We start from the raw sequence: 13,975 nt of genomic DNA, 5'->3' as shown, positions 1-13,975 counted from the left end.
AATTCCAGACGTATGTCCTCATGGAATAAAAGACTGAGACTTGGGGCTTTAGTGCCTTGTTCAGTTCCCCATCTTTTTCGGAAGAGAGAAGCCCTGGGATAATAGCTGATGGAGAAATGCTTGTTTCTGGAAGAGAACAGATCCCTGGAGCTGATGGAAGATTCCGAGAGGAAAGAAATGGGGAGAAAGATGTTATCGGACAAAAAGGAAAGCGGGGGAGGATGGCCAGCTGAGCCGGAGTGAGGTGAATCAAGAGAGAGACATAAGAGAGATGGCCATTTTAGCTGGCAAGTGGCCAAGACTCTGATTGAGATAAAGATCAAAGGATAGGACTGTGAGTGGGTTTTCTTGACCTTTGAGATTTTCTGTGTTTTCAAAGTTCTCTACCAAGACTATTGAAATTGGGGTGGCGGGGTGGGGGGAGAGTGGGGTCCAAATAATCAGTGTATACAATAACACAAATAATAGCCCAAATACCTTCTGTCCCGGATTGCCAATCTTGTCCATCACCACTTGGATCTCCTCCTTCAGTAACCAATATGGAATGACTACAGTCCTCATCTTGGTCAAACTCCTGCAATATCATGAAATAGCAACTCAATTATTTAATGTACTACTTTGTTGACAGAATGAATAGTAATTTTTCGGGGTGCCTGTGTGGCTCAGTGGGTTAAAGCCTCTGCCTTTGGCTCAGGCGGTGGTCCCAGGATCCTGGGATCAAGCCCTGCATTGGGCTTTCTGCTCACAGAGAGCCTGCTTCTCCCCTCTCTGCCTGCCTCTCTGCCTACTAGTGATCTCTGTCTGTCAAATAAATAAATAAAATCTTAAAAAAAAAAAAAAGAATAGTGATTTTTCTAATAGTGGTTTTCTAAGAAAAAATGAATAGTGATTTTCTAAGTTACACACGGTGGATTCCTTTTAAGTTGGAGAAAGTATTTAAGACTGAAATAATGGGAAAAGTATCTCCTCCTGAGCACCAAGCTCAGACAGTCCCATGGACATGATTAAGTGCATAATCGAAAATGAAGATCAAAGCTGAAATCACATGGACACATAGAAATTCAATATCTTATACTTTTTATCATGTCAGCATCCAGGCTGCTAAGCTGCCATGAATTCTATCTGGGCTAACTGGAAAGAATCCTTTGGCCACAGTAGTGAACAACCCCAAAGGAACATGATTTTTTTTCCATAACGCCTCCCAGGGGCATCATTTACAGTTGGCAAGGATGGAAATCCCTGCCCCATATGGAAGCTGCAGATATAACTCTAGACTGAAAGGAGACAGCAAAGCTGATTAAAGTTTTCACTATGACAGCTTTCTGATCTAATCATGGCATGCAACCTCTCAAGGAAGGAAAAACTTCCTTTCTACCATGTAGAAAGTAATCATTATGCTAAGAACCATGGTTGAAAACCAACTTGGTTTATGAAAAGTAATCCCTAACTCTCCAAATGAGAAGTGATTTCTTATTAGAATTCATTGTTGTCGATAGGTTCCTTCCTTAGAAGTTGTTGGTCCAGTGATTTTCCCCTATTTAAAGTCTATAACAGTGATAGAGGCAAGAGGTTGTTAAAATACCCGCTCATAACCCGGAAGTTACAATGAGCTCTCTGGCTTCTCTTATCTGCGTGAGCCACCTATTTAAGAGAACTGGTGGATATAAAGTCTTTGCCCTAAGCGCAGATGCCTGTCACACAGGTGGGCAAGGCAGTCCATCACAAAGACTCTGATATGTCATTCATTCATAACCAGTCGAGCTTGGGAATCTTTTCCACTTTGTTCATTTTAATTATCACAGAAAATACTAAAAGTAAAATCCTTCATTTACACTGCCATTAAAATGTTTTAGGTATTCAATCATAATAACTTCATAGTCATACGTAGTACACAGCAGGACCTGCTTTTTAAAGCATTTCCTATCGCCTGGCAAGGGTTAGGTACCCTGTCTCAGACCATCCCGGTTGTCACTGGCAAATAGGAGACCTGGGCTGGGTCACCCTGATACTAGGCTGCTGTGAATTTCACGGCTTGCTCTTCTCTGCATTTCAAAAATTCTACCACTGTGCGGCACATTTCTTCTCCATCCCATTAATTTACAATGGGGGAGTGGGGAACTCTTTTTAGAATATATAGAATTACAAAAAAAACTTTTTTTAATGCAGTAGAAAAAAAACTCCTATTATCCTACAAATGAAAAGCAAATTCTATTAACATAGAAATAATATTTCCTTAATCTTTTTCCAAAGTATTCAAAAATATAGTTGCATCTAAAAAAAATATATAGTTGCATCATACATTGTTTTATTCAGGTTTTTCACTGAAGACAAGTACAAATTACATAGCAATTTACTAAGTAAACATTATTTTAATGTAATTGTAAATTCTTTACTTCAACAAATATCTATCATAACAATGTCTAGTTAAACCCGTGAGTCTTACAATAGAAGCCCATAATGTTTATTAGGCAGTTCTTAATTCTTCAATATTACACATTATGCTGTGAACATCCTTGCAATGAATACCCCAATTTTGCATTATTTCATTTTTTTTAAGATTTTATTTAATTGACAGAGACCACAAGTAGGCAGAGAGGCAGGCAGAGAGAGAGAAGGGAAGCAGGCTCCCTGGTGAGCAGAGAGCCCAATGCGGGGCTCGATCCCAGGACCCTGAAATCATGACCTGAGCTGAAGGCAGAAGCTTAACCCACTGAGCCACCCAGGCACCTCTGTATTACTTCTTTAGAGTAAATTTCTAGATATGGAATTATTGATCCAGAGTATGAGCATTTTTAAGTTGTTTTACACACATTACTTTACTTTTATTTAAATTTTTAAAAAGATTTTATTTATTTATTTGACAGAAAGAGAGAGAAGCAGAAGCAGGTTCCCTGCTGAGCAAGGAACCCGATGTGGGACTCAATTCCAGGACCCTGGGATCGAGACCTGAGCTGAAGGCAGATGCTCAACCATCTGAGCCACCCACTGAGTCTCCTCACCCCATTACTTTAGAAGTTTGCACTTACTACTTACACTCTACCAGCAATGCATGAGAGTGTTTTGCTACATCTGCTCCCCTAGCAAAATTATCACTTTTCATTTTTAGGGATATAATACATGAAATTACTCATCTTATTGTTCTTTCAATGTACACACTTTGATTAGTAAAAAAGTTTACAGATAGTTTCACATGTCTCTTGCCCCTGAATTTTTCCGTTATAAATATATATTTTTTATATATACTAAATATATAATATTGATATAATAAATATATATTTATATATTCATATGTATTTATATATTATATTATATTATATTTACATTATATTTATATTATATATAATAAATACATATAAAATTATATAATTATAATTATTTATTGATTTATATATAATCATATATAAATTATATAATATAATATAGATATATATAAAATAGATATGAATATATAAATATATATTTATTATATTTATTATATCAATATTATATATTTAGTATATACAAATATATATATAAAATATATATATTTATAACGGAAAAATTCAGGGGTCAAGAGACATGTGAAACTATCTGTAAACTTTTTTACTAATCAAAGTAAATATATATACATTATATATAATATAAATATATATAAAAATACATGTAAATATATATTTATTATATAAATATTTACTATTTAATAATATTACTTATTTAATATTACTTATATTAATATTTAATAATATTACTTATTATTATATACTTATTATAATAAATAAATAATAAATAAAATTTAGTGTTGTTAAATTTAATTATTATTGAATATTATTATATTAATATATAATATAAATATATATAAATACATATAAAATATATAGTATATATTATATATTATACATATTATATAGCATAAATATATAAAATATATAATATATTATATAAATATATAATATATTATATATAAATATTTATATATAATAAATATATAATAATATGAATATAAATGTTTAATATGTTTATATTAAACATTATACATAATATACATAACATACAATACATAAATATAATATATTTATATAAATATTTATATATAATAATATAAATATAAATATTTAATATATTTAACATAAATACAAATATATAAACACATATATAAATACATATATAAAAAATATATGTGTGTGTGTATATATATATATATATATATATATATATATATAGTTTTTGTTTGGATCCTTAGTCTGGAATACTCTATGAGACCTCGAAATAGATTTCTATGATTTCATATAATTACAGTGACACAATGAAATTTTTATGTTAAGTTTTGGAAAATAGCAGCCTTCATATGGAAGTCTTAATATACAATTGGTCTTCACATCAGGTGTCTGTTATTAATGAGCTGTGATCAGTCTCTATTGCTCAGTTCATTTATTAGCTGGTCCTTTAGGAAAATCTGAAAGATGCAGAGTGTGTGCACACCTACCTACAAAAACCCATGATGATGACTAGCATTTACATACATAGTGTCAGACACTCCTCTATGCAACTTACACATATTAACCATTTGATCCTCACAGTAACTCTAAAGGTAAGAACTGTTGTTTTCTTTTTACACACAGGCCCAGAGAGGTTAACCAAGGTTATGTAGCTAGCTAGTGGTAGAGCTAGAATCACACTCAGACTCTGAAGTCTGGTTCCGGAGCCCTTAACCTTCTGCTTTCATGCTATCATGAAACGCCTAAAATAAAGAATCTCAGGGCGCCTGGGTGGCTCAGTGGGTTAAGCCGCTGCCTTTGGCTCAGGTCATGATCTCAGGGTCCTGGGATCGAGACCCGCATCGGGCTCTCTGCTCAACAGGGAGCCTGCTTCCCTTCCTCTCTCTGCCTGCGTCTCTGCCTACTTGTGATCTCTCTCTGTCAAATAAATAAATAAAATCTTAAAAAAAAAAAAAAAAAAAGAATCTCAAAAAGAACCAGAAGGTGCCTGGGTGGCTCAGTAGGCCAAGTGTCTGCCTTTAGCTCAGGTCATGATCCCAGGGTCCTGGGATAGAGCACTGTCAGGCTCCCTGATAAGTGGGGAGTCTGCTTGTCCTTCTCCTCCTGCCCCTCCTCCCTGCTCATGCTCTTTCTCTCTCAAATAAATAAATAAAATGTTAAGGGGGGGAAAAAAAAAAAGGACCAGAAAGAAAAGAATCAATAACAGTAAGCAAAATTAAGAGACAAGAATACTAAAACCCACTTTGTTAAGTTTTGCACGGGAAAAAAATAAAATAAAAGATATGTGACACCTGTAAGTATCTGACGACAATTTCTTCCATAGAATATACTGAAAAACCATAAGCATCACACATACACAAAAAGGATGTAAAGAATAACATATACTTTGAAGGTCATCATGGAAATGAAGACTCTAAAACAGAAACAGCTCCAGATTTTCTAATTTCCTTTAGAATGATAAATATGAAAGACTTTAAGATGTACCTGGGTGCCCCAAGGAGGACAATTGAAATAATGACACTCAGTCATGAGTGAAGGAGAGAAAATATTAGAACAACCCCAACATAAATGGATTTCATAAACCACTGACAATGGTGCAGGAGATAACAATAGACTAGAAAACAATAGACTAGAAAAAATAGAATAGTATAGCATTCGAATCTCAAACAACGGAATCCGAAACATACAGAAGAGAAAAGAGGCAGAAGAAACATAAGTAATTAAGTTGGAAAGGAAGATTCTCCTTAGATGAAAGGGGATTGGGAGAGGCTGTAAAGTCTCGCAGGAGGCAATCCCACAAGTAAGGCAGCTGCCTATTTTCGTAAATGAGAAAAACCTATTGCAGACAGCAAAAAAGAAAACCAAGCTTTCATTCAAAGAAAAGAAGTGAAGGATGACCTTGGGTTTTATGATTTAAACCCTAGAGAAAGCACAAGAGGAAAAGGCAAGTTCAATAGTCAGAGTCTGTTTCTCCCTCAGAAATGACTTCAAAGTTATTTCAATCATAATAAGGAAAATATGGAGTGAAGGCTCAATAAGTGTTTTTAAGTTGCATGGAAAAAAATGTACTACTGTAAAGGGATGTTTAGTTCTTTTACAAAAGAAAATTGCTTAAACATACCATAAAAAAATGAAAAGCAAATGTGTTTTTGTTTACCAATTTCTAATGCATGACTGTTACTTTCAAGATTAGTCTCTAGGTATTTCATTTCAATTACTATGTAATATTAGTAACCAAAACCAAGACAACCTTCAATGTTGTGACAAAATGTGCTCCTTGCAGGGTTGCTCAGCCTCACCCCTACTGACATTGGGACTGGATAACTTGCCATTGTGGGTATGATTCTGTGCCCTCCAGGATGTTTAGCAGAATCCCTCAGCTCTACCCAGACTAGATGCCAGTTGCCCCTCCACCCCAGTTGTGACAGAAAAAATGTCTCCAAATGCAGTCAGATGCCCCCTGGCAGGGGGGCTAGATCGCCCCCCTGTGGAGAACCAGTGTATCAGAGCAACTCTGGTTTGGGTTTTGTTTTTTAACCTGCTTTTAAAAATTATAAATTCACAAAGGAAAATACTCAAATAGTATTAAATAAGCTGGGTTTTTATTTTTTTATTTTTTAAGGATTTTAAGTACATCCACTGTGGGACTTGAACTCACAACCCCAAGATCAGGAGTCACATGCTCTACCCAACTGAGTCAGCCAGACACCCTTACACTGTTTTTTAATATTAAAAAATAGTAATAATAGTATTAAAATACACATTTCCATTCTACCTCATCCCATCCCATGCCCCAAAGGAGTCCTGATTTAACCATTTCTATACATATATTTTTAAAATATTTTATTTTTTTAAGACTTTATTTGAGGGGTGCCTGGGTGGCTCAGTGGGTTAAGCCGCTGCCTTCGGCTCAGGTCATGATCTCAGGGTCCTGGGATCGAGCCCCACATTGGGCTCTCTGCTCAGCGGGGAGCCTGCTTCCTCCTCTCTCTCTCTCTGCCTGCCTCTCTGCCTGCTTGTGATCTCTCTCTGTCAAATAAATAAATAAAATCTTAAAAAAAAAAAAAAAAGACTTTATTTGAGTGAGAGAGAGAGCACAAGCCGTGGGAGGAGAAGAGGAAGAGGGAGAAGCAGACTCCCTCCTGAGCAGGGAGCGCGATGTGGGGGTTGATTCCAGGACCATGACCTGAGCCAAAAGCAGATACTTAACCAACTGAGCCAGCCATGAGCCCCTAAAGATTTTGTTTTTAAGTAATCTCTACAACTGATGTGAGGCTCGAACTCACAGCTGGAGATCAAGAGTTGCATCCTCCACCAACTGAGCCAGCCAGCTGCCCCCAACCATCTCTATATTTTAATTTCAAATTAATTTCAATGTGTGTCCAACTTACATGTTTTTTAAAAAGTCAAATAATGGTAAAAACTTTTAAGTAAAGATCATCAGTGTCCTTCCCCACCCTTTCCCTCTAAGGTAACCACTTCCAACCTTTTAATTGTTTCTTTTGATATTTTCTTCCATATCTCTAGCTGATACAATAGTCCTGCTATCTCCTGAGTCATCAAAATGAAATATTACCTACTGACTTTTTATTATGTAGACAGTATCATATTCTTATACCCCCATTTTTATTCCTGTTTTGTTTTACTCATTTTCTTATATTTTTTAATCCCTAAATCTTCCCAACCTCCAGTGGTTTCTCCACTTGGTTAAATATAGGAGATAATATATTAGTTCCATTGCTTTCCTGGAAATCCCCATTATCCTGCTCTTCTCCCCTCCTCCACCCCAAATTATTTCAGCTCTTTGTTCCCTAGACTTGATACATGGCTGACACCTTGGAACTTGCCTTTTCCATAATACCAATGATTCTCTATCTCTTGTGTTAGAGTCCAGATCCCCTGCATCATGGTCCAATTTTCCTTCTTTATTTTTATCTATTCCCTTAATTTTTTTTAAAGATTTTTTTTAAAGATTTTATTTATTTATTTGACAGACAGAGATCACAAGTAGGCAGAGAGAGAGGCAGAGAGAGGAAGAAGCAGGCTCCCTGCTGAGCAGAGAGTCCGATGTGGGGCTCGATCCCAGGACCCTGAGATCATGACCCAAGCCGAAGGCAGAGGTTTTAACCCACTGAGCCACGCAGGCGGCCCAAAGATTTTTTTTTTTAGGTAATCTCTATACCCAACATGGAGCTCGAGTTTACAAACCCAAATTCAAGAGTCACATGCTCTACTGACTGAGCCAGCCAGCTGCCCCTCTATTCCCTTAATTTAATAGGGCACATAGTAGCTTCCTTAAAAGGTATTTGAGAAGTAAAATGCTTGAGTGTTAAGTATGTCTGAAAAATTTCTTTATTCAATTCTAATACTTGATTGATAGTTTGTCTGGATATAGAATCCGAGGCTGGGAAAAATTCTTTTCTCAGGTATTTGAAAGCATATGCCTCCCCTTGCCATTACCTTCAATTTAAGTGTGGCAAACATTCAGAAACGTGCATAGATCCGTAAATTTTTATAAACTGAACACATTTGTGTAACCAGGACCCAGATCAAGTAAAATAATTCTTAGATTTAACATGAGAATTAAGACCCATAAAAAATAGATGAATTGATTTTCATCAAAATGAGAAACTTCTGGGGGCACCTGGGTGGCTCTGTTGTTAAGCGTCTGCCTTCAGCTCAGGTCATGATCCCAGGGTCCTGGGATTAAGCCCAGTGTCCAGCTCCCTGCTCAATGGGAAACCTGCTTCCCCCCTACTTCTCCCTCTCCCACTCCTCCTGCCTGTGTTCTCTCTCTTGCTGTGTCTCTGTCACATAAATAAATAAAATCTTAAAATAAATAAATAAATAAATACAAAAAATCTTCTGTTTGATGAAAGCCAAGTTACAGAGATGAAAATAACAATCCAGTTCTTCCTATTAACTAGTAGAAAATATTTGCAAATCACATATCCAGAATACATAAGGAATTCTCTAAACCCAACGGTAAGAAAACAAACCAATCAGAAAACTTTAAAAACTCTGAACAATTTATGCTAATGGGGAATAGTAAACCCATGAAAAAATGTTCAACATCAGTCATTAGGGAAGTGCAAATTAAAACCACAATGAGAGACTACCATACATCTATTAAAACGGTTAAAATAAAAAATACTGATAGTGCTAAATGCTGGCCAGGGGACAGAAAAACTGGACGTCTCATTCATTGCTAGTGGGAATATAAAATGATAAAGGGGCGCCTGGGTGGCTCAGTGGAATAAATCTCTGCCTTCGGCTCAGGTCATGATCTCAGGGTCCTGGGATCAAGCCCTGCATTGGGCTCTCTGCTCAGCAGGGAGCCTGCTTACTCCTCTCTCTCTGCCTGCCTTTTGGCCTATTTGTGATCTCTCTCTCTCTTTGTCAAATAAATAAATAAATAGATAGATAAAATGATAGAGCCACCATGGAAAATTGACAGTTTTTTAAGAAGCTAGGGCACCTGGGTGGTTCAGTGGGTTAAGCCTCTGCCTTCAGCTCAGGTCATGATTCCAGGATCCTGGGATCCAGCCCTGCATCAGGCTTTCTGCTCAGCAGGGAGCCTGCTTCCCCCACTCTCTCTGCCTGCCTCGCTGCCTACTTGTGATCTCTCTTTCTGTGTCAAATAAATAAATAAAATCTTAAAAATAAAAAAACTTACACAGACATTTACCATATGACCCAGTAAATGGATTCTTGGACATGTATCCTAGAGAAATGAAATGTATATTTATACAGAAATCTATTCACAATTGCTCATAGTTGCTTTATATATAATAGCTCAAAACTGGAAACAACCTAAATGACTCTCAACAAGTGAATGGTTAAGTAAACTCTGAATATCTGTGCCATAGAATACAACTTAGCAATGTAAAGAAAACTTGATAGGACTTGGGTCTATCTCAAGAGCATTATGCTGAGTAGAAAAAGCCAATCTGAAAAGTTTTTATGTATGGTAATTCCATTTATATGACATTCTCAAAATGACAAAATTATGGAGATGGAGAACAGATCAGTGGCTGCCAGGGGTTAGGGAAGGGAAGAGGGTATGGCTATGAAGTCACCCTTGTGGTGGCAGTTTCAAATTTTTGATTCTGGTGATTCAGGGGATGAACCGTCACAGAACCAGGGGTGCCTGGGTGATTCGGCTGGTTAGGTGACCTAGTCTTCATTTTGTCTCCAGTCATGGTCTCGGGGTCATGGGATTAACCCCCGTGGGGCTCCCCGTTCAGCATGGGGACTCACTCTCTAAAACAAATAAATAAATAAATAAAATCTTAGGAAAAAAAAAGAAATGTCACAGAATTGTATACTCAGACACACAAAACCAGACAAAGAAAGAAAAAAGAACGTATGTAAATTCTAGTGAAATCCAAGTGGGGTCTGTAGTTTAGCTCATTGTAATGCATCGATGTCAACTTCCCAGTTTTGACAATCTGCTATAGTTATGATAATAGTTCCCATTGGGGGACACTGGTGAAGTTTACACAGGATGTCTTTGTACTATTTTTATAAGTTCTGATAAATCTATAATTATTTCAAAACAAGAAAGTTTGGTTTGTTTCTTTTTTTTTTTAAAGATTTTATTTATTTATTTGAGAGAGAATAAGTCAGGGGGAAGGGCAGAGGAAGAGGGAGAAGCAAACTCCCCGCTAAGCAGGGAGCCCTACATGGCGCTCAATCCCAGGACCCTGGGATCATGGACTGAAATGTAGGCAGAAACTTTACTGAGCAGAAACTGAGCACCCAGGCGCCCCAAGAAATTTTTTCAAATTAAATTTTTGGTTTTTGTTTTCTTTGTTGTTTTGGGATGATTTTTCAAAGGAGAAAGGGACTGAAAGGTCTTTAGTCCACCATCTCCAAAAGTCCTTATTATTGTTTATAAATATTATACTCCATACCTCATTAACTTTTTTTTAAAATAAAGATTTCATCTATTTATTTGACAGAGAGAGAGAGAGAGAGAGAGAGAGCTCCAGCAGGGGGAGCAGCAGGGGTAGAAGGGAAGCAGGCTCCCTGATGAGCAGGGAACAGGACCCTGGGCTCCATCTCAGGACCTGAGCTAAAAGCAGAGGCTTAACCAACTGAGCCACCCAGACATCCCCCTCATCAACTTTTAAAAATAAACAATTTGTGGCCATATTTTTTCCTACCAACAAAATATAGGGTAGCAATATTTTTAACTGTCTGGGCTATGTTAATTTTCATAAAAACTGAAAAGGTACAAATGAGTACACAGTGCAAAGTTTGTCTCCAATTCTCTCCCTGTAAGCAACAACTATTACCAGTTTATTGTATATATGGTGTATCAGTCCACAGTTTTCTATGGATTACACTGTTTGTTACTAGTACTGTTACTGAACTGTGAGGGACTTTTTGTGGAGTCATTCATCATGGCAGGGGATTTTTGGGGTGTGGTGGTGACTGTGGCCAAGAGGAAGCACCTTCTTTGTGGTACCCTCTGATGGATTTGACATGATCAGATTAATGGTCTTCTCTTTTTCCACATTTACACACATAAACATAAGCTATATTTTATTATTTAATATGGGTCCAAAATTCTGTGGTATTAGGTATACACACACACACACAATGCACAAGACTCCAAGCTGACTAGCTAATTAGTGGTCTGAGATTAAACCTGTGGAACACTGTCTTACTTTTTTTTTAATTTATGTATTTATTTATTTGACAGAGAGATCACAAGTAGGCAGAGAGGCAGGCAGAGAGAGAGAGGAGGAAGCAAGCCCTCTGCTGAGCCTGATGCAGGGCTGGATCCTAGGATCCTGGGATTGTGACCCGAGCCGAAGGCAGAGGCTTTACCCCACTGAGCCACCCAAGTGGCCCTGAAACACTGTCTTATTAAATGTGCTTTCAATTACTTTGTGATTACATTAAAAATATAATTGTAATGTGCGATTGTTACAAAATATTTAAGCAATACAAATGAAGTTGTCGATGGAGTAGGTTATTCATTTTTTGTTAGTTTCTTTAAAGAAAAAACATCTTACCTCGCTGCTGCTGATGCTTTGCAAGATTATATTTTGGTTTGTAGTAACTGTCATTGTACTGGGTGGAGAAGGGTTTGTATCATGAGAAATGTCAAGCAATGATTCAGCATGTCTTTCTGCCAAAAGAAACAGGATAATGTGTTTTGATAAGACTCATCTCTCTCAATTTCATAGGAAGATCTAGCTCTTGGTTCTAAAACCAGTTCCATTTGTCAAAGATTTTCCTAAAATCATGATCTGGGATCCTGATGAGGCTTCAGGCAATAATTATCACAGGAAAGGGTGTGAGGACCAGAGTCCACAGAATGGATGGGTTTTTGTTTGCTTAAAAAACAAAAGTTAGGCAAAGTTGCTAAGTGAAACCCCTAGTAATGGGCTGGAAATTACATCTGTTCTGTAGTTGCCAAGACCAGGCACATTTTCTGTCTAACACTTGAAGCCAGATTCAATTGGCAGAGTTCTGAACACCGAACGGTGAACTCCCAGTTCGTTACTGAGGGACTGTGGTCTCCAATGCAGCCCTCCGGCTATCATGACTTTTTCAAATAAGGGCAGGCTCTTTGATAAAAACCTCTTCCTCTTCCAAGATCTCTTCCAGTTATTTTGTAACTGATACAAAATTGCACAAGGTTTATCTCTACTCAGACCCTCCATATTTTCCTTCCTTACTCGGTGCAGTCTTCTGCCTCTATCCTATCACTGAAACTTCACACTTCCTTACCACATCTGCTTTGCAACCTCTTTTCCAAGTTGGTATTTTCCTACACCTTGCTTCTTGCAACTCTCCCCAGTTCCTTCTTCTCTGTCTCACTGCCCTTGGGTCCCTAAGTGCACACCACTCCCTAACTATGGGAATACTTGCTTGGCTCAGCCCTTTGCAATCCTCCAGTGATCTTACCTGCTTGCAGATCCTCACAATTCCCTTTTTGTAGTGAACTCCCAAACAATACCAACTCATCCCCTCCCACGACCCTGTCCTACAGAACATTGCTACTTGAAAGGCAAGGTTCCAACAAACACAGTGCTTTAGAACTCATTACCTTCAATATCCTCACCAAATAAGAGTGGTCTTCTCTTTTGTTGATTGTCTTTCCATCCCCCACCCCCCCCTTCCCTGGGCTGAAACTTTGGAATCAAATTGAACTCTCCTGACTTTTGTCTCATCACTAAATGCTCACATCACTAAATGCTGTGAATTTTTCTTCCACAATAGCTCTTAGGGTCACTGCACCCAGCTCCTGGCAGGCGTAGTCCCACACCAAACCCAGGACTCTTCTCTGGCCATTGTCACCACACATGCACTTCTGTACTCTCCTAATAGAGCTCCCTGCTATGAATCTCTTCCTTCGAGTCCATTCTACACAATAACAACAGCTTAATTTTCCTAAAACATGGCTTTCATCACTCACTGGCTTAAACTTCTTTAGCAACTCTATTTTATTGAAAAAAATCTGCATTCAATCCATCTTCAATGGACCCAGTTTCTTTTGGTATCTAATCTTACTATGTATTCCTGCTCCCCAACAGGAACTTCCTAGTGTCTTGTTTGCCCCTGGTATAAGCGAGGCTCACTTACACCATGATGCCTCTGCTCTACAAAATCAGATCCCATCGCTTTTCAAGGACCAGATTGTGTTTCACTTCTACGGTGAAACCTTACTTGGAACGGCCTTGTTCCCAGCCCAGAAGCTTCAGTCAGACAAGAAAGTCAAGCAGCTTTTACAAGGTCACATGTTACTCAATGAAACTTCTTTCATTTTACTTTTTTCTCTGTGACTATTTCTATTTCTTTGTTCAGACTCTCTCTCCCTACTTGTATCAAACCTTGTCTCTTTTTCTCTTCCTTCCAAATCTTTTTTTAAGGATTTATTTATTTATTTTGAGAGAGAGATAGAATGCAAACAAGCAGGGGAAAGGGGGAGAAAATCTTTCAAGCAGACTTCCCACCAAGCTAGGATGCCGAGGTGGGGTTCG

At 37.6% G+C, this 13,975-nt stretch overlaps 1 protein-coding gene across 3 annotated transcripts in view; it reads right to left on the bottom strand.

Annotated features, from left to right (window-relative positions):
• The window catches only part of MAP3K19 (mitogen-activated protein kinase kinase kinase 19), a 66,009-nt gene that overhangs the window by 27,584 nt on the left and 24,450 nt on the right, over positions 1-13,975 (bottom strand). For all 3 annotated transcript variants that reach the window (XM_032354067.1, XM_032354069.1, XM_032354068.1), the window contains exons 6-7: positions 12,002-12,117; positions 478-574 (exon numbers count right to left, since the gene is read on the bottom strand). In XM_032354067.1, the coding sequence (XP_032209958.1) occupies positions 478-574; positions 12,002-12,117 (213 nt within the window). The remainder of the gene's footprint in view (positions 1-477; positions 575-12,001; positions 12,118-13,975) is intronic.

The sequence above is a fragment of the Mustela erminea genome, chromosome 8 (assembly GCF_009829155.1).
Source record: "Mustela erminea isolate mMusErm1 chromosome 8, mMusErm1.Pri, whole genome shotgun sequence".
Classification (NCBI taxonomy): Eukaryota; Metazoa; Chordata; class Mammalia; order Carnivora; family Mustelidae; genus Mustela; species Mustela erminea.
Note: the sequence above shows the minus strand (reverse complement) of the source record. Positions and strands in the feature narration are given on the sequence as shown.